This window comes from Mesoplodon densirostris, chromosome 2 (genome assembly GCF_025265405.1).
Source record: "Mesoplodon densirostris isolate mMesDen1 chromosome 2, mMesDen1 primary haplotype, whole genome shotgun sequence".
Classification (NCBI taxonomy): domain Eukaryota; kingdom Metazoa; phylum Chordata; class Mammalia; order Artiodactyla; family Ziphiidae; genus Mesoplodon; species Mesoplodon densirostris.
Window position 1 is genome coordinate 34,485,377 of NC_082662.1, and position 19,145 is coordinate 34,504,521.

The 19,145-nt window shown below is 48.7% G+C and overlaps 1 protein-coding gene across 3 annotated transcripts in view; it reads left to right on the forward strand.

Moving 5' to 3' along the window:
- CTPS1 (CTP synthase 1) overlaps window positions 1-16,071 on the forward strand; it is a 31,088-nt gene extending 15,017 nt beyond the window's left edge. For 2 of the 3 annotated variants that reach the window (XM_060089615.1, XM_060089617.1), the window contains exons 8-19: window positions 1,773-1,924; window positions 3,037-3,169; window positions 5,714-5,802; window positions 6,624-6,718; window positions 7,403-7,465; window positions 9,340-9,383; window positions 10,607-10,703; window positions 11,643-11,698; window positions 11,804-11,900; window positions 12,475-12,619; window positions 13,201-13,292; window positions 15,197-16,071. In XM_060089615.1, coding sequence (XP_059945598.1) covers window positions 1,773-1,924; window positions 3,037-3,169; window positions 5,714-5,802; window positions 6,624-6,718; window positions 7,403-7,465; window positions 9,340-9,383; window positions 10,607-10,703; window positions 11,643-11,698; window positions 11,804-11,900; window positions 12,475-12,619; window positions 13,201-13,285 — 1,056 coding nt within the window. In that variant the 3' untranslated portion in view covers window positions 13,286-13,292; window positions 15,197-16,071. Of the gene's footprint in view, window positions 1-1,772; window positions 1,925-3,036; window positions 3,170-5,713; window positions 5,803-6,623; window positions 6,719-7,402; window positions 7,466-9,339; window positions 9,384-10,606; window positions 10,704-11,642; window positions 11,711-11,803; window positions 11,901-12,474; window positions 12,620-13,200; window positions 13,293-15,196 lie in introns of those variants that run through there. The other variant, XM_060089618.1, reaches the window with a different exon arrangement.
- The last annotated feature ends 3,074 nt before the right edge of the window (window positions 16,072-19,145 follow it).

Here is a 19,145-nt window from a genome sequence, read left to right on the forward strand (position 1 = left end):
GCCCATATCCCCTGCATTGGCAGACGGACTCTCAACCACTGCGCCACCAGGGAAGCCCCTGTCTTTTTTAAATTGAAGTATAGTTGATATATAATTTCCTGTTAATTTCAGGTGTATGTCTTTTCATTCTCTTAATGGTGTCTTTGGGAGCATAAAAGCTTTTACATTTTGATGAACTCCCAATTTATTCATTTTTTTCTTTATAGGTTGTGCTTATGGTATCATATCTAAGAACTCTACTTAACCAAGGTCATGAAGATTTTCTTCTGAAGTTTGATAATTTTAGGGCTTAACACATAGGTCTAGGATTCATTATGAGTTAATTTTTATGGATAGTAACTTTAAAGTAAAATTTGCAGTTCATCTTTTTGCATGTATAGATATCTAGCTCTTCCAGCTCCATTTGTTGAAAGAACTATCTTTCAATAATATTCTACAATTTTCTTTTTAAAGCTGGTTTTTAGGCTTATTTATCTTTGTGAATTGTGTTTTAAATTTATAGGTATTCATAATTTTTGTTATTATGTGAATGGTGTATTTTTAAAAATTATATTTCCTGATTAAATAAAACCCATGTATAGGAAACCCTGCTGACTTCCGCCCATTGATCTCAAGCTTAGCAACCTTACTAAAATTGTTAGTTCTGATTTAAAACATTTTTTTTTACTTTTAATTGTTTTGGCTGTGTTGGGTCTTCGTTGCTGTGCGCAAGCTTTCTCCAGTTGCGTCGAGCGGGGGCTTCTCCTTGTTCCGGTCTGCGGGCTTCTCACTGCGGTGGCTTCTCTTGTTGCGGAGCATGGGCTCTAGGCCCGCAGGCTTCAGTAGTTGTGGCTCGCAGGCTCTAGAGCACAGGCTTAGTAGTGGTAGCACACAGGCTTAGTTGCTCTGTGGCATGCGGGATCTTCCTGGACCAGGGCTCAAACCCGTGTCCCCTGCATTGGCAGGCAGATTCTTAACCACTGTGCCACCAGGGAAGCCCCGTTAGTTCTGATTGTTTGCCTGTAAATTCCCGTGTTTTTTATGGGTGAGCAGTTATATTATATGCAATTAGTGGCAATTGTTTCTTATTTTCCAATTCATGTACATTTTTTTCTTATCTAATTGTAATAGCTAATATCTCTAGTACACTGTTGAATAGAAGTAGTGATTAGTGACCAGTTTTGCCTTGTTTCAGACTTTAAATATTAAGCATTAATATTAAATATCAAACCAAATGATGTTTGCTGTGGGGTTTTTATATTTTCACATTTTCTCTAACACTCCTAATTTACCAGGAATTGTTATTACGAATTGGTTTTGAATTTTTATTAAATCTGCATCCACTGAGGTGATTTTTCCCCTGCTTTAATCTATTCATATAGTGAATCCCACTGTTAAATGTAAGTGGTGTGGGTTGCAGCATGGGCTTTTGAATTTTTAGAAGCTCTCCCGAGTGATGCCTATGACAGCCAATTTTGAGAACCATTGTTCTTGGGACAGTTCCTACTTGGACATGATTTTTTTTTTTAAACTAATTTGTGGTTTGGTTTATGAACTTTTTTTTTTTTTTTTTTTAAGGATTTTTGCATCCATGTTCATAGGAGATTAGCCACTATGTATTCTATTCTTCTTGAGTCAGTTTGGTAATTTATAATTTTTAGTAAGTTGTCATTTTCTTTGTTTTCAAATTTAAAACAGTTATTTTCCCAAGGTCCTAAGAGCTGGTAGGAGTCCATCAGCCCAGTTAGTTTTTGTTTGTTTTAATTAACTAACCTTTGCTCATTTTTAAACAGGTGATCTGTGTCCACGATGTCTCGTCCATCTACCGAGTCCCCTTGTTGTTAGAAGAGCAGGGGGTTGTAGATTATTTTCTCCGGAGACTTGACCTTCCTATTGAGAGGCAGCCACGGAAAATGCTGATGAAGTGGAAAGAGATGGCTGACAGGTTTGCTTCCTAATAAGGAGCTGGGAGTTCGAGCCTTATTTCTCTTTTTTTTGTAGGAGCTCAGGGAATTCAGCTCTTTCTTACTTGTGCTATCAACTCACACTAGAAAAGGCCTTCATGGTAAGGGGTGTAAAGAAAGGATCTTAGCCCTCATGTAGCTGCATCATGGATGAGGAAGTCCCAGTAGAGCTGGCCTGGGTCCCGGGTCTCAGGGAGTTCAGATCACGCAGCTATCACCCTTGTCTCCCATGCAAACAGGCCTCCTTGTGGTGGGCTAGCACTGGTGTCTGGGGCCCACACGGATGGCTGGATGTGGCTGGAGCACTCCTGGCTGCTCCCAAATAACCTGAGCTGTGTTTGGGAACATGCTGCTCACCCCATACTACAAAAGGATCGACAGGGGTGTCCAGTCTTTTCTTACTGCTACTGTCAAAGCTCATCAGTTTGAGAGCTGTCCCCACTCTGCTTGCCTCCTCGCTCTGTGATGCTTGCACAGCACATCACAGATCTTCACATGGCACCTCGGGGCACTGGGTATGTGGTATCGTAGCTGCCGAGTCATCTGGATGGCACTAATAAGCATTTGTAGAGGGAGCACTCGTGCTGTTGTTCAGCGGTACTTATTTTCATTTTGACATTTTCCCTTTCAGGCTGTGTCCATTTGCTTGTATATCATTATGTAGCCACAAAAATGGCACAGTTTTATTTTTGTGTTACTAATTATACTTTATAATGAAAAATTTTAATGAGTATGGACTATTGTGTGGATGCCCCATAATTTGACTGTTCCCTTCATCACATTAACTCTTGTGAATTGTCTGTGTTTGTTAATTTTTTAACTTAAAAAAAAAAAAAAAAGAAAACCAAATTTGGAACAGATTTTGAAGCCATCTCTTTGTAACAGGTTCCAAAATCCTACTTTCTTTACAAAGCCTGCCATGTTGATCTGAAAATTGCTTCCTCTTTACTGTTCGGTACATAGAACACAGACAGTAGTTGCTCCTATCATATTTTTCCCAGACATGTTTTTCTTCTCTTTAAAAGGTGATTTTGACCTCACGGGAGTATGTACATTCTGAGTGATTTGGTGTTTCTTGACCTTTGTGTGATAGATATGATCGCCTGCTGGAGACCTGCTCTATTGCCCTCGTGGGCAAATACACCAAGTTCTCAGACTCGTACGCCTCTGTCATTAAAGCTCTGGAGCATTCTGCACTGGCCATAAACCACAAATTGGAGATCAAGGTGAGGAGGTGTCACACAGGTACAGGGAGGCCGTCTCTACTCTCATAGGTGCTGCGTGCACACCTGCTTTATATTATTGGAGCTTAGAATTTCTCTTTTAGGAATCAAAAGGATCTGTGGTTGGCTCCTGGCTGGGAGAGAACAGCCAAGCATTTTCAGGAAATAAGAGAAGATGTGGTCAGAGTAGAAGCCAAGGGAGTGAATCCTTGGATCTGAATGTCAGGTGACCCTGGGAATGGGGAGTCCTGGTGGCTAAGCGTGCTGCACAATTGCTGGCACCTGTGCCAGTGTCCACCCCGTGGAGCTGGGAGGTTTCTCAGGAACAAGTGTCCAGTCATCCAGCCGGTGCCGGGAACACGGGCAGCGCCCGGTGAACGGTAGTCACTGTGTTCTGCTCTGGACGTGCCAGGCAGAAGCTGAGCTGCTGGCATGTCAGGCTGGAGGCAGTGGAGTGTCGAGGTTCAGGGCAGGGGTTCCAGATCCAGGCGGCCAGGCCTCCGAGTCTGTGTGACGCTGGGCAAGTTACTTAGCCCTCTTTGGGTCTCAGTTTTCCCATCTTTAAAAAGGGTTGTCACAGGGCTCTTATGATAAGAATTGAATGAGTTCATATAAAGTGCTTAGAACTGTACCTGGGAGGGAGGAGGTACCATATATGTCAGCTCTTCCACTTGTCCCTTTACACCTTTTCCCCAGCGAGGTAGCTCCCAGATGGAGCTTTTCAGGAAGAGATGGAAATTAGAAGTGAAGCTGGAGCTCAGTGCTGAGGGGTGTTGACTGGGCGGGGAGGGGGCAGAGCTGATGGCCCCGGGCAGCTGCCCTCGCTGTTGGCACCTGGGGTTGGCCTCCTACGTTCCAGGGGCTTCTCGGCATGAAAATGTAGCTTGCTTTATGCTGGTGAACAGGTGCCGAGAGGATGAGCTGTTAGACGTGTTTTAAGAATTGTGGGATCTCATTACCCTGCGCTGACTTATTTTTTTGCTAGTTCTTTCGATCATTCATTTATTTTATCTCCTTGGAGGTAGCCTGTGCCGATCATGTGTTAGATGGTGGAGGCCGAGAGGGGAATCCGAGTCAGTGAGGTCTCTCAGGTGTGAAGGGAGCAGGCAGAAGAGGGGGCGAACCTGCCCTGGAAGACATGTGAGGAGGGGCCTGTGGGCAGGTTGGGAAGATGGATAAGGCAGCGAGGAAGGGCATTCCCGACAGCAGGGAGCGCATATTCAAGGACTTGGAGGTGTGGAATGGTTGGGAACTCAGTGGATGGAAAAGTGTGAATTGGAGGGTGTCTGGAGACAGGCTGGCGAGGGCCTGGTCATGAATCCCCTCAACTGGGCCACTCCTGGATTTTGCCCTGGGGTTCAGGGAAGTCACTGCAGGGTATTAGGAAGGAGCAGGAAAAAAATGAACAACCTAATAAAAAAGTGGGCAGAAGATTTGAACAGACACTTCATAGAAGATGCACATAATATACACGAAAAGATGCTCAACGCCTTTAGTTGTCAGGGAGATAAATGCAAATTAAGTCTCAGAGAGATACCAACACCCACCCACCTGAGTGGCTGAGCGTGTCAGTGAGGGTGTGGGAGTGTAAACTGGTGCAGCTGCTTGAGAAAACAGTCTGGCGGTTTCATATGAAGGTAAACACACGCCTACTGTGTGTGACCCAGCAATCCCACTCCCAGATAGTTACTCGAGAGAAATGAAAACATGTCCACCAAAAGAATCTATTTTTATACAAATGGACCAATTAGTCATAACAACCAAAATCTGGGGACAGCCCAGAAGTCCAGGACGAGTCGGTGGATAAACATGTCATGTGGTGTATTCCTACAGTAGGAAAGTACCCAGCAGTAAAAAGGAATAAACTCCGTGGTGATACACAACAACACGGGTGAATCTCAGAGACATTGCACGGAGCTGAAGGCGGCAGACACAGAAGGCTATACGCTGCATGGTTCCATTTGTCTGAAGTTCTAGAGGAGCTACAACCTGCGGTGATGAAAGCAGAGCCAAGATTGTCTGGGGCAGGAAGCAGGGAGGACAGTGTTGGCAGGGGGCAGAGGGAACTGGAGGGGGGTGACAGGAACTTTCTAGATCTTGATCGAAATGGTGGTCATATCTTTGTGTGCGTGTGGGACAAAACTCAGGAAGTGCACGCTTAAAATGCTTGTGTTTCACTGTGTGTAAATTATACTTCAACACAGTTGAGAAAAATGAGAAGTGACCTAGGGGGAAGATGGACCGGGGGAGACATCTTGAACAGAGAGGACTTCAGGGTCTGCGCTAGCGGACTGAGTATAGAGCAGATGGACAGCCAGAGTTGGGAATTAAATGATTCAGAAGGAAACTCATATTTTAAAATACAAGAAAGATCTTAAAGTTTATTTTAAAAAGATTAGTAAGTGTAAATACATTAAGGTTGTTTTTAAACTTTATTTTAAAATTAAGAAAGATGCAGTGTTGGTAATATTGTTTAGAAAGCATGAGAACTAATGAGCTCAGGAGTCACGAGGCCGCTGCTTTTCTCTCCGCTCTGACCACTCCCAGTACATAGATTCCACGGACTTGGAGCCGAGCACCTTGCAGGAGGAGCCCGTGCACTACCACGAGGCCTGGCAGAAGCTGTGCAGCGCTCAGTAAGCAGAACTCGCTACCTTTGGTTTCCAGGGGTTTGGGGTTTGTCTTAATGAACCAAGTGTGCTTCCTTGTGCTGGTGGTAGGTGATCGGCTTGTATAAATGTCTTTTAATTGTTGAAAGGACTACATACATACTGGACGACTGAAGCCTCACAAAAATATAGCTTATCAGTTTCGTTAAATGTAAAGAAAACTAGTTCTAATTCTATTGATAATGTTTACTGAATGCATCTGTGGATAAGGCTTATTATTTAAAGGTGTTTCATCCAGAACATTTGCTGAGTACCCGTCCGTCGAGTCTCATAAATAGTTTGTTTTGGGCAGCCCTTGTCTACAATAGTAAAAAATCAGCCTGAATATCTAGTTCACTAGAACAGTTGAATGTTATGGAGCCATACAGCCATGGTCAGTGTGGCACGCCGAACTGACCAGCAAAGGCCCCCTTCCTACTCAGGGGAGCACTTGAAGCCAAGAGGTAAAAAAAATTGCAAACTTAAAGAAAGAATCCCTGCCTGGGACAGATATTGTGCAGAGGTGGTATTACAATTATGTACACCATCTTTTTTTTTTTTTTTTTTTTTTTCTTAACTGGTTATAAGCATTTTCTGATGTTAGTAAGAAAAGTGGATGGTTTTGTGTGCATTTTCTAAGTCCATAGTGTTTCTACACAGCTCACTGGCAGTGTTGAAATCACAGTCCTAGCCCCAGCAGCCAAGTGTGTGGAGTGACTTCATGGCACCACTGTCTTGGAAGTGACTCTTTGGAGGGTTATTGCGAGCTGGACTGGAAGGGGGTGTTTGTGGTATGCTCTCTTGCACAGTGGCGTGCTGGTTCCAGGAGGATTTGGTGTCCGAGGGACCGAAGGAAAAATCCAAGCGATCTCCTGGGCTCGGAAACAGAAGAAGCCTTTTTTGGGTAAGGACTAGGAAAGACACGAAAAGGTTCCCCGTGGGAGCCTGTAAATAAAACGGAGATCATCAAAACCAAACATAGATGCCATCTTTCCAGATAGCAACTCAAGTATAAGCCTTTTTGGTTCTGTTTTTTGAGAAATTCAAACTGGTCTTTAAAAGGAAGAATTTAAGCTTGAGCTCCATGTGGCTGTCATGGAATTTTGAGAGAATGAAATAGCAATTAGGAAATCTTGTCCATTTACTGAACCCAGCTGTTTGGCAGGACATGTGAGACTGCGTTTTATATGCTTCTTTGGAACACCAGCTGTCTAATTGGGCAGAATGATTTTGGATGCTTCCTGCTGCTGTAAATTTTAGTCATTTTCAACATGACCAATTGTAACTGGGAACTTAATGAGAGAGGGTAAGAAGACTTGAATTTTAAAGTACTGAAGAGAATAGTATTTATTTCTAAAATCGCATGACTTCTAAAACCTGGAATCATCATATACTCTTAGACCTCGTTTTTGAAATCTGGTACAGATAAAACATAGCAGGGGGTTGCATGTTTATAGCAGGGAATTACGAGAGTTTGTAATTGGAATTCTGGGAACAATCAGGACACAAGAGTCCACGTAGGCGGGTTGGAAATGTGGGAACTGACTTTTCAGTGGAGTTTCATTTGTTTTTCCCCTCCACCTGCAAGGCGTGTGCTTAGGAATGCAGTTGGCAGTGGTTGAATTTTCAAGAAATGTGCTGGGATGGCAAGGTAAGTAAGTGTCTACTTAAAAATTCGTTAAATTCTCACTTAAATGTTTCTGGCTGCTGTTGGGTGAGGGGGAGCCATGGAGGCCAGGCCCGGTTTCTCAGTACCTCGCAGATGCAGCTAGGGGAGCTGCTGAACTTATTGAGGGAAAGCGCTGTCCTCCAGGGGAACCGCCAACCACTGGAGGAGGGAACATGGCTGAGCGAGTCGCCTGGCTCCGCCCCTGCACCTGCTGCTCTGGCGATGCCCGCACTCCTGTCATCACGGCCACCGTCCCTGAGCTGGTGTCCGGCGAGAAAACTAACTCTGGCTGGTGTGAGGCTGTGTGGTTATTATGAACTTGGGTGCTGGAGCTGGTCAGACCTGGGCTCAGATTTTGACTTTATCACTCAGGATGGGTGATTTTAGGCAAATTACTTAGTCTTTCTGTACCTCTGTTTCTTCTGTAAGATGAGGGTCATAGTGGTACCTATGTTATATGGTTGTAGGAGTTGAATGAAATGATGCCTATAAATAGTCCCAGCACAGTGCCTGGCACTTGGGGAATACTCACTAATATTGGCCCCACGCCTCACAGACTATATTACTGCGTCCAGACTGAGAACTCAGTGGTTTCCCATTTCTCAGCACTCTGTAGGTTGAGTGGACTGGCTGTGTGGTTTTCTGCTTCACGTGGTGTGTCTGAGCTCATCCTGTCCAGAGGGGACAGGGGTTCGGTCTCATCGTTCACCAGTTCTTCAGCTGAGCTTCCTCACAGCGTGGTGACTGCCTGGCTCCCGAAATGACAGGCTTGCTGTGCAGGCTCTTACTGAGCTTGCTCGTGTCCCACGGCCGAGCCCAGCCAGTGGGGCAGCGGGCCATACACGGCGTGAGCCCTGGGGTGCAGTGGCCCCATCGGGGCCGCCAAGGGAAGGGCCTGCTACAGGACCCTTATGAGCTCTAAGAAAACTCAGCAGAGCAACCCGAGGAATAGAAAGACCGCCCACCTTTACCAGTATGATTCCCTGTGCCCAGCTGACTGTTAGGGCTGGGTTCACGTCACGTTTTTCACAGTAACCCCAAGGGGACGGTGGCTCAGTTCTGTAGGCATCATGCTCCCTGGTGCTGGCTTCTGAGTTCCTGGCAGGCACTGTCCTACCATCTGCCACCCTAGAGGTGGCCCTCAGGCACCCTGGTCCCCTTCACAGCCATGATCTCCTGCTGCTGCACCCACTGGGGTCCCCAGGTGGATGAGTGACCTGGTGATGAGCTGACTCGCATCTGAGGCCTGGCCCTCGTGTAGGCCCCAGAGGGGAACGATGTCTTGCGTGTCGCACAGAAAGAGCAAGCAGACGCGCAGTGCCAGGGACTTGGTTCTTTCCCTTTTAGTCTTCAGTGGTTTCCCTTATGGTTAGTCGGTAAATTCAGTAAAGGATAGAAAGGTTAATTTTCGATTTAGCTCTTGAGTGGGGCAGTTGGGTCGTGCAATGTATAAGATGCTGAGGATGAAAGTAATGGAGCAACGGTATTTGCCCATTGAGGAGAGATACAGTCTGAGACGAAAAGTGAAAAAATTGAGACAACAATATAAGAGCCATCAAAAGGATGCACTGTCTAAATAAGGATTATGAGGTGATGCCATCGGGTTTGATTTTCCCATTTCCCCATTTTGTACAGCTTGACTTCCCAGAGAGTTACAAGTTTAATGGGAAAAAATTCACCTGTGTTTGTGTGTTGAGTATCTTATATCTTAAAAATGTTATCCCTGGTTTTGGTTCTAATCACTGAGTAACTTTAAACTGAGGAGGGAAATTGTGATTTAGAGCTTAGGAATGAAACTTTTAAAAAATCAGTTTTGTTGTAACTATTTTTATAACAAAGGTATTTTGGTTTCTCAGATGCCAATTCTACAGAGTTTGACCCTAACACCAATCATCCTGTGGTGAGTCCAGGGTCTGGAGCATCTGGAAGGGTGTGGAAGGGGCGTTTATGAAAGTGATTGAGGGTTGGAGGTGGGAAATGAGACCACTGGGTTCATTCCAAAGAGCCCTGAGGTCCCGCACTTTCAGACGTCCCAGATAGGGAGAACTTTTCTTTTTCATCGTGTAATATCTCACTGCTCTTCCCAGTCTGCCACAGAAAGCTTTTAAGACAGGTGCCACCGCAGCCTGATTAAAGTAATTCTCCACCCCTGCCCTCTTACCTCCCAGGAGCGCTTTAGAACAATACTGACATGAAACACTTAGGCAGGCACCTATTATGTACCAGGCACTGTGCTCACTGCTTTGTATATATTAATTCACTTAATCCCCAACAACCCTTGGAGATGGGTGTTTTTTTAAAGAACTGCTGGAATTTAGTACTGATTGTTTGACGTAGGCCCGAGCCCTAGGAGGCTGGCATTCCTCGTGTTATGTCTCCCATCAGAGGAATGTGGCTCGTGGGGGACAGACAATGCCTTTATTCATCTTTGAATCCCCAGCCCAGGAGTGACAGGCCAGTTCTTGATACTGAGGACGTTGTGATAAACAAGGTGGACAAGACTCTTGACCTCAGGGGACTTGAACAGCATTAGTATGTGTTTATTGACCTGAAATTGAACTTTGCTAATACTTAGACCTCAGGAAGAAAAGAGCAGAGGTTTTGGAGCGTGGGACCCTGGGGAGGTAGGGGAGCACAGAGAAGGTCTCCCAGGTCAGAAGGTGCTCAGGGGAGCGGGCAGTGGGCTGGGTTGTCACAGCTGGGGGGCCTCGGCCTCTGCGTCCCACAGATGTTCACCAAATTCTCCTGGCTCACAGCCAACCCCAGATGAACATCCCTCTCCTCTGAGCAGCTGTCAGTCTAGTGGAGGAAACGTGTGCGCACATGTCTGGTTTGGTATCCACGCTGCTGTGTTAGTCTTTATTAGAACAGGCACTTAGGATCCAAAGTGCCAGGGGAGGGGGCATCTGTGTCTGGTCCTGTGGCTCAGGAGAATGGGCTGAGGATTAAACACTTACCCAACAAAGGTTTAAGAATGATCATTGGTAGGCCTTTTCCTCTGCAAGCGTCACTTCTAAGGAAAGGCTGGGCCCCCTCACAGGCTCACTTCGCTCAGTATGGACGGTCTGTCTCCTAACCGAAGCGGGGTTTGGTAGCACATGTTTGTTTTTGGAACGTCTCCAGGTCATAGACATGCCAGAACACAACCCTGGCCAGATGGGCGGAACCATGAGGCTGGGCAAGAGGAGAACCCTGTTCCAGACCACGAACTCTGTCATGAGTAAGAGCTGCCTCCCGTGGACTCGGCCTGTGGCTGGCATGTCCAGGACACACGTCTTGGTGCTGTGGCCAGGCTGGCATTTTTGGTTTTGTTCTTTTTTCCTCTCCTGGTGACATTCCTCAGGATGCACTGTAATAGCCAAAGAAAGCACTGTGGCTCGTAGAAAGGTCACAGGCAATACAGCGGGGGACCTGGGGGACTTGGGGTGTGGGCCACTCAGCGGAATGAGGCGGTTAGGTGAAGTCCACTGCAGTCTTAACTTTCCCATCCTGTTAGGTCGAACCACATGAAACTGCTGATCTTGGTGACTTTTGTCCCACAAAGATGGCAGTTTCATCCGGTTCAACCTAAATAGATTTTATCCTGTAAGCACTAATACATGCTGAAGACGTAGGGGAAACTTGAGGAGGAAAATATTTAAAAGAACTCGATTGCATTTTCTTTTCTTTCCACTGGGAAAACTGTTATTGTTGGCAGGGCACCCTTGCATCTATCTGGGGTTTGGAGGCACTGTAGTTTGCATCACTTGAGTAGGTGCTCGTCCAGTCCTCTGGCTCTAACGTCCTGTGGTTTGGGGGTCTCACCTGGCTCAGGGAAGACACCCGCTGGCACGTGCCGCGCTGGGTCCCCGGGCACAGCAGGTGCCGGGCGGCTTTGGGCCCCGCCAGAGCGCTTTGTGCCTCTGTGGTCACGTGTGAGAGGTGGTGGTGAAAGTCTGTTTCTGTTAGTTTTCCTTGGTTGCAAAGAGTCAAGGCCCAAGAATTAGTCTGAGCTGTGCTGCTAGAGCAGGCGGTGGGGTCGGTAGGAGAGTCATAGAAATAACCTTCCAAGGGCCTGGCCGTGTAGGTGATAATAAGCAACCCAGGAAGCAGGATGTGGTTGTGAATAGCCTCCTTTGTGAAATTGGAATCCTTTACGCCAGCCTGCTTCTTTTGCCAGGGAAACTCTACGGAGATGCAGATTACCTGGAAGAGAGGCACCGCCACAGATTTGAGGTGAGGATTTGAGCTTTGTGACCTTGCACATTTTCTCTTTTCTGTTACACTGGAAACACAGTCAGCTGAGAGAGCCCAGCAAAATTGTTCTTCATGCTTCGACAGGTGAATCCAGTCTTGAAAAAGTGTTTGGAGGAGCAAGGCTTGAAGTTTGTTGGCCAAGATGTTGAAGGAGAGAGAATGGAAATTGTGGAGTTGGAAGGTGATCGCTTGAGCCGTTGTGTTTAGTGGGGAACTTAGTCAGGCTTTCTTGGCATGTGGGGAAAACACAGCAATATAAGTTGTTGTCCTTGACCTAACCACATCAGGCAGCGGCGCTGTCTGGGGAGCGGGGAGGGGTCTTGGTGAGCGAGGTTCTGGAGCCCTGGGAGGCTCACCCTTGAGCTGCGGCCTTGCCATTTGACCTCTGGTTTCAGGTCCTCGTTCTCCAGAACGAGAGCTTGGACTTGGTACTCAAGTCTAATCTCACGTGACCTGCAGGACTCAATCCCGTACAAGTCAGGGAGCCGGGGGTGTGGGGGGGGGCGGTGGCGAGGGGAAGGGTGGCAGGAACCTGGAGAGGAGGCGCCTTTGGCCGCAGGGTGACACGTGCAGGTGGGAGAGCATCGGTTCTCCCGTGCTTTGGGGTTGCCTCTCCCCAGGCTCCCAATAAGAAGTTGTTTTCAGATCATTTTAGGGTCTGCAGAAATGTGGAGCATTTAACAAGATTTTTTCCCCATCTTTCACATGTTATGCAGACACACAGTGAGGCTGGTTCTTTCGCATTTTTGTTTCAGATCATCCCTTTTTCGTTGGAGTTCAGTATCACCCTGAGTTCCTGTCCAGACCTATCAAGCCTTCCCCACCGTACTTTGGCCTCCTCCTGGCCTCCGTGGGGAGGCTCCCACATTACCTCCAGAAAGGCTGCAGACTCTCGCCCAGGTGGGGTTACGCTCCCTTAGTCCCTCGAGTGGTCACTGATGCCTTCCAGCGGGCCATCATCACACCGTCAGTGATGAGCAAAACCACAGGAACGGGGAGCCTTGCTGGGGCGCTTCTTCTCATGCTGACACACAAGCATCCTCTCCTTCTCTGGGGTTTTCTCAGGCTGCTTCTGTGCCACCCCTGGCCTTCCCCAGCCACCTGGCATGGTGGCCAGGTCTCCCCCTCTGCAGCATCTGGTGCCACGATTACATCCGGGACCCTGTGGTCAATGGGGAACTTTTTTCATTGGGGTGTCGGCCACAGCCTGGGTGGATTTTGTGCCCCACTGCTACCTTTATCTGGAACCAGTCGGTTACCCTGTCTTGGTGGTTAGGGCATCATGACTGAAGTATAAAGCGAATGTGTATCTTCTGTAACAAGAAGAAGAAAATCCCTCTGCAGCTTTCTGCTAAATATATAATGTCTCTGATTTCTGCTGTGTTCAGACAAGCATCCCTGTGGTAGTGGTGGCTATAGAATGAGGGAAGTAAAGCACGTGTTTGGTGGGAGCTGATGAATAAACCATCTGAATTCTACAGGGACACCTACAGTGACAGAAGTGGGAGCAGCTCCCCTGACTCTGAAATCACTGAACTGAAGTTTCCATCAATAAACCATGACTGATGGTAACGTAAGTGATATTTTTAAGCTTTAGTTTTGTTTTGTTTTCAATGGTGATAACACTGGAATTGTAAGGGTATCATGAAAGTTTAGGTTGAAAATTTTCATCTGCCAGAGGATGTAAGTGGTCAGGTCAGCGTGGGCATCAAATGGGTGAGACCCCCCCGCCCCGTCCCAGTTACAGTACCTCTGCCCACCCTGCTTTGGGGACTCCAGCAGGGGGACACCAGGCACAGGGCAATTGTCTCCTTGCCGATTGCTACATTCAGGTGCCAATCTGACCAAATCTGGGGGAACTGGATTCTTAGAGCTGTGTTATTTCATGTAGCCGTAAACTTGGAGATCTTGAAGGAGGTGACAGGTATGAAGACATAGTTTCATTTCTGAAGACCCTCAAGCTTGCGTCAGGAAGTGCTTTATTTTTAAAAATATTTTTATTTTTTGGCTGCATTGGTCTCTGTTGCTACGCACGGGCTCTCTCTAGTTGCGGGGAGCGGAGGCTACTCTTCGTTTTGGTGCGTGGGCTTCTCACCGCGGTGGCTTCTCTTGTTGCAGAGCACGGGCTCTAGGCGCGTGGGCTTCAGTAGTTGCGGCATGCAGGCTCAGTAGTTGTGGCGCACGGGCTTAGTTGCTCTGCAGCATGTGGGATCTTCCCGGACCAGGGATCAAACGCATGCCCCCTGCATTGGCAGGTGGATTCTTTTTTTTTTTTTTTTTTTTTTTTTTGCTGTACGCGGGCCTCTCACTGCTGTGGCCTCTCCCGTTGCGGAGCACAGGCTCCGGACACACAGGCTCCGCGGCCACGGCTCGCGGGCCCAGCCGCTCCGCGGCATGTGGGATCTTCCGGGATCGGGGCACGAACCCGTGTCCCCTGCATCGGCAGGCGAACTCTCAACCACTGCGCCACCAGGGAAGCCTGGCAGGTGGATTCTTAACCACTGTGCCACCAAGGAAGCCCCAGGAAGTGCTTTAAAACCAATACTTACAACACTTTTGTGTTGATTGCTGCTTATTTTTCAAATCCGTTAAAATCGGAGCAGTTATTGAACAAACTTGGAATGTTTGTCTTTTGTGACCACATAAGTTTGTAAAGTGCAGTAGCTGTGGGCGACTGCCGAGAATTGTATAAATTCCCATTAAGATAACTGAGCGAACTGTCGGCAGAAATATACACTCAGAAGAGGGCTGGGGCGTCAGCCGGAACTTTGTGGGGTCCAAGGGAGAACCAGGGATGTGGGGGTCCCCCTACAGGTAAGATGAGCTGCCGCCTCAGGCTCGGGCAGGTGACCTCCCTGAATCCTGCACACCTTGCCTTCTCCACCAGGGGGCCTCTTCACTCGCAGGTCTGGTCTCACGGTCCCATGGCTCCTCGACCTTGGCTTATTAGCTGCCTGGCCTGTGATAAGCTTAGTCGGGTGGGCGACATGAGAAGTAGGTCTAAATCAGGAGGAGGGCATTGGTTGCCTACTCTGCCAGGTCAGCATTTAGCACTGATGGACTCATTAATCTTCACCAGATAGTTTGCTGTAGGCAGTTTGATAGTCTAAGTAACTGCCGTGGAGAGAAAGGAAACTTTGTAACAGTAAAGGGGTAGATATTTGGTCAATGATATGGAATTTCTAACTGCCTCCCCTGGAGCATGTATTCCCTGTCAGTGGCACTGTTAAGAGCCTGGTGCTGTGGAAAAGAACGCTTGTATTGGGGCAGAGGTGGAGTCCATGTAAGACCTTGAAAATGTATAATTCCATAGGAATCAGAAATTTAGCTTCTCATTCATGTTAGGCTCCTACTACGACTGGTCCTCGATAAAAACCAGACATAGTTTACCATAGCAGCTGACTACAAATCCTAACATCTCTACTTTAACATACATCATATAATCGCTCAATTTTTTTTTTTTTTTTTTTTAAACAGGGGTGATTCTTGAAGAGAGCCTTTGGACTTCAGGAGTTTACAGCTTTGATTTTACATTCAGCTTTTGACACTTCCTTTAAATTATGTTTTTATTAAGATTATTTTATTTTGAGGGAAGGTATCTGTGACTTGCATGTCCCGCCATGTGTACCGGCTCCCGCGCGGTGTGCTGACTGGTGTCCCACACTCTCCTTTGCGGTCCTCCAGCCTCGGGCGAGAAGCAGGACGTCCGGGCGGAGCGGGTGATGGCCGGGCGCCAGGGGAGCCCATCGGTCACCGCGCTTCTCCAGCCACCTTGCGTCACTGTGGCTTCGAGCGTGTAGCTGTTCCTTCCCCCGATGCCGAGGCCATTATAAAAGGTGGGCCGTGCGGCCTGTGTGGGCAGAGAGGGGCGAGTCCAGCTGGTGCCCACAACCCAGTGCCAGAACCCGAGGGCACTGCTTGAGCAAGAGCAGTGAAACCAGAAACAGAGTCGGCTCTGCCCTGTGCTGGAGGACTCGTCGTCCAGAAGGACGGTCAGTTTGGTGTCACACAGAACAGCAAGAACCCTGTCTCTCTGAAGTCTGAGTTTAGAATCCACGTCCTCTTTAGAAGCCGCGCTTCTCGGGAATCACTCCTTGCATCAAGGGGTCACTTAACAAAGAATCTTTTGGGGAAACTGCCTCTAAACCCCTCTCATATGGGGTTTTGCTCGAGGGGACTTTACAGCTTTGCTCAAGGGGACTTTTTCCTTCCAGAATGGTGTTACTACGGTTGAAATGCAATATGAAAAGCTATTTTCTTAATGTGGTGTAACGACAGGCAGAGCTGCGTGCCCATTATATCCTGGCTGGATTCGATGTATACTCTAACTTAAGAAATAAATAATGCAGAGCAAGAGACACACTTTGTTTGGAATGCTTGGTTCGCAGCCGGATGGGCGCCGTCTGAGTGCGGGGCCGGCGTGTGCGCGTCCCCTGAGCCGTCAGTGCCGGGCTGTCCTCCCGGGGAGCAGCAGCTGAGGTGGGTGATCTCATTGTTTAAAAGCTAAGAGAGGAGCCTTTCTTTTTAATAGGAACCAGAATTTTCCAAAGAGCCTTCAAATTTAGGTTCTCAGCACGTAGAGGTACAAAGAAGCATGGTGCAAGTGTGCTGCTCAACCTTGAGAAAGGTGGGAACAGATGTATTACTTATGAAGCAGGCCCGTCCCTCCGCCGGGCTTGGCCCGGGAGCAGCAGGACCGCCTCACCGCCCCGTCCTCTCCCCGGCAGCCCTCCTGCACCCGGGCCTTCTGAGTGCAGGTCATCGGCCTCACTGGTTTTTCCTCCACAGTGAAATTCAAGCTACTGAATCCACGCTCCTCGTGGCACGTTGGCAACATTGGGACCACCTGCCCGTGAGCCAGCTCCTCTGCAAAGTGTGTCTGAGGCCGAGGCTCAGGGCTCAGGCCGGGCTGTTTGTCAACGGTCGGCAGGCTTTGCTGGTTTTCATTTGGAAAGGGGGGGTTGGGAGAGAAATGTTTCTCACCGTTTGGCACAGCCCCTCCATCAGAGAGACCCAGAAAGGAAGCGGGCTCCCTCTTGTCCCTCCATATGCACTGGTCCAAAGCCACCATCACGGCTGAGGCCCCGAAGCCTATGTGGGAACACAGCTTCCTGACCCAGGGCAACCTAGCTGCCTCTGTCAGTGTTTCTCACGGGCTGAATTACAATGTCTTCACTTACAGAGGCCTTCATACTTGTTTGGGTGCTTTGAATGTGGCTGGCTGGGTGAATTCTAACCCCTTCTCCCATCTGGTGGTCCCATCAGAAAGTCTTCAGTCATTTTTGTAAAAGCCATTCCCCAAACTGAGGGCTCTTATGCCTGTTGGTGACAGCAGCTCCCTATGACAGTGGGCAGTCGTCAAAGCCTCACAGGGTCAGCTGTGCCCGCCCCTGCTTGGAGAGGGCCTCCGCTGACCGGTTGTGAAGTGCTGGCTGCTTGCATAACCTTTCTAGAAAAGGGACCCCCCCCCTCGCCCCCCAGGATAGCTCTCCAGGGGCTGCAAAGCCCGACCAACCTGCCACCCTGGCTGTGGAGACAGGGCAGTAGCAGGGCCGAGGGCTGAAGCCGAGACTGCACGGAGGGTGGCCTTCACTCCCGGTGTTGGCTGCCCAGTGCCCGGAGGCTTCTCTTTGGGGAATAAGCCTGGCCAAGTCCCCCCACCCTTCCCTTCAGCCCTGGTGATCCGGACAGGTTCTGCCTTCGTAGAGCACCTCCGAGGGCCACGGTGCCTGGGCGTCCATGCGCCTGGCACGAGGGGGGCACTCAGCAGCGGGTCCCCTCTGACCTCGAGCTGCACATCCTCTGTGCATTTCTTTTTTTTTGGAATTTTACTTATTTATTTTATTTATGGCTGCGTTGGGTCTTCGTTGCTGTGTGTGGGCTTTTCTCTAGTTGTGGCGAGCAGGGGCTACTCTTCGTTGCGATGTGCGGGCTTCTCATTGCTGTGGCTTCTCTTGTTGCGGAGCATGGGCTCTAGGCGTGCAGGCTTCAGTAGTTGTGGCACGTGGGCTCAGTAGTTCTGGCTTGCGGGCTCTAGAGCACAGGCTCAGTAGTTGTGGTGCACGGGCTTAGTTGCTCCGCGGCACGTGGGATCTTCCTGGACCAGGGCTCGAACCCGTGTCTCCTTCACTGGCAGGTGGATTCTTAACCACTGTGCCACCAGGGAAGCCCCTCTGTGCAGTTCTTAAGTGGCCTCTGAGAAGCCGGCTCAGGCCATAAGGTCAGTGACCCCGAGCAGTTCAGTGGGTTGGTAATCCATCATGAGATGGGCATCCATTACCACCTTAGGTCCCTATAACCAGTGTGTTTGGTAAATGGGAAAACCAAGTTTCAGAGCAGTTGTGATTGGCCCACGAGGGGTCCTCTGTTGTCTACTCCGTGGATGTGGCCAAGGACCTCTAGGCTGGGGGAGGGAGAGGGGATCACTGAAGTGTGTTCCATGGACCCCCAGTCCTGTGAAGTATCCTCTTCGACAAAGTTTCATGGTTTTCTAGTGCCTCAGGCCCCAGATTTAGGAATATCCTTGATTCTTTCATCAGCAAATATTTACTGGGCATCTACCACATGCCAGCTATGTTTTAGTTTCTAAACTTAAAGCAGTGGACAAAACAGACCAAAATCCCTGTCCCCATGAGCATGTATTCTAGTGAGGAGGAAACAACAAATAAAAGCTACAGTGTGACGGACAGGTGCTCTGCAGAAAAAAAAGATGGAAGCAGGGAAGCGGGGGAGTAATTTGCAATAGAATGGGTAGGGAAGTTCCTTTCCTCTCCACTTGAGGGTGGAGCATTCCAGGCAGTGGAAGCAGCTAGTGCAAAGGCCCTGAGGCCCGTGTGCTCATGAAACAAGTTGGTCAGTGTAGCTGGAATACAGTAGCAAGAGGCAGGAGGCCTTGAGGTCAGGTGAGCCAGGTCGGGGGGGTTGTGTAGACTATTATTGTTTGGGCTTTGCTCTTGATGAGATGGGGAGCTCTTGGAGGTCTTTGAGCCCAGGCATGTTCTAGAAAGAACCATTCTTGCCCGGGTGCAGATGTTGGCTTTACAGAGCCTCTGTCTCCACTGGTGGAGACGACAGGGGACATGGCCAGAGCAGGCGTCCTCTCCAGTGGCTGGAGGGTGCGTGGAATGGAGGTCAGACCCTTCCTGTGCAGGTGTCGGTGTGTGCTGGCGAGAAGCAGGGCGCCAGCTGTCCCGTCTTGTCCTGTAGATGAAGAAACGGAAGCAGAGGTATTGTGATTTACCCTAAGGTACCCGTCTTCAAGGCAGTGATGGACTGGAACCCAACCATCCGGGCTCCTTACCCTACAGCTTTGTAGGGGGAGGCACTCAGGGCCCCCCTGGACAGAAATGGGCTGGGCAAGGGACTCTACCCAGCTGCATCCAACCAGCCAAGTGTTCTAGAAAGAACCATTCTTGCCCGGGGGCAT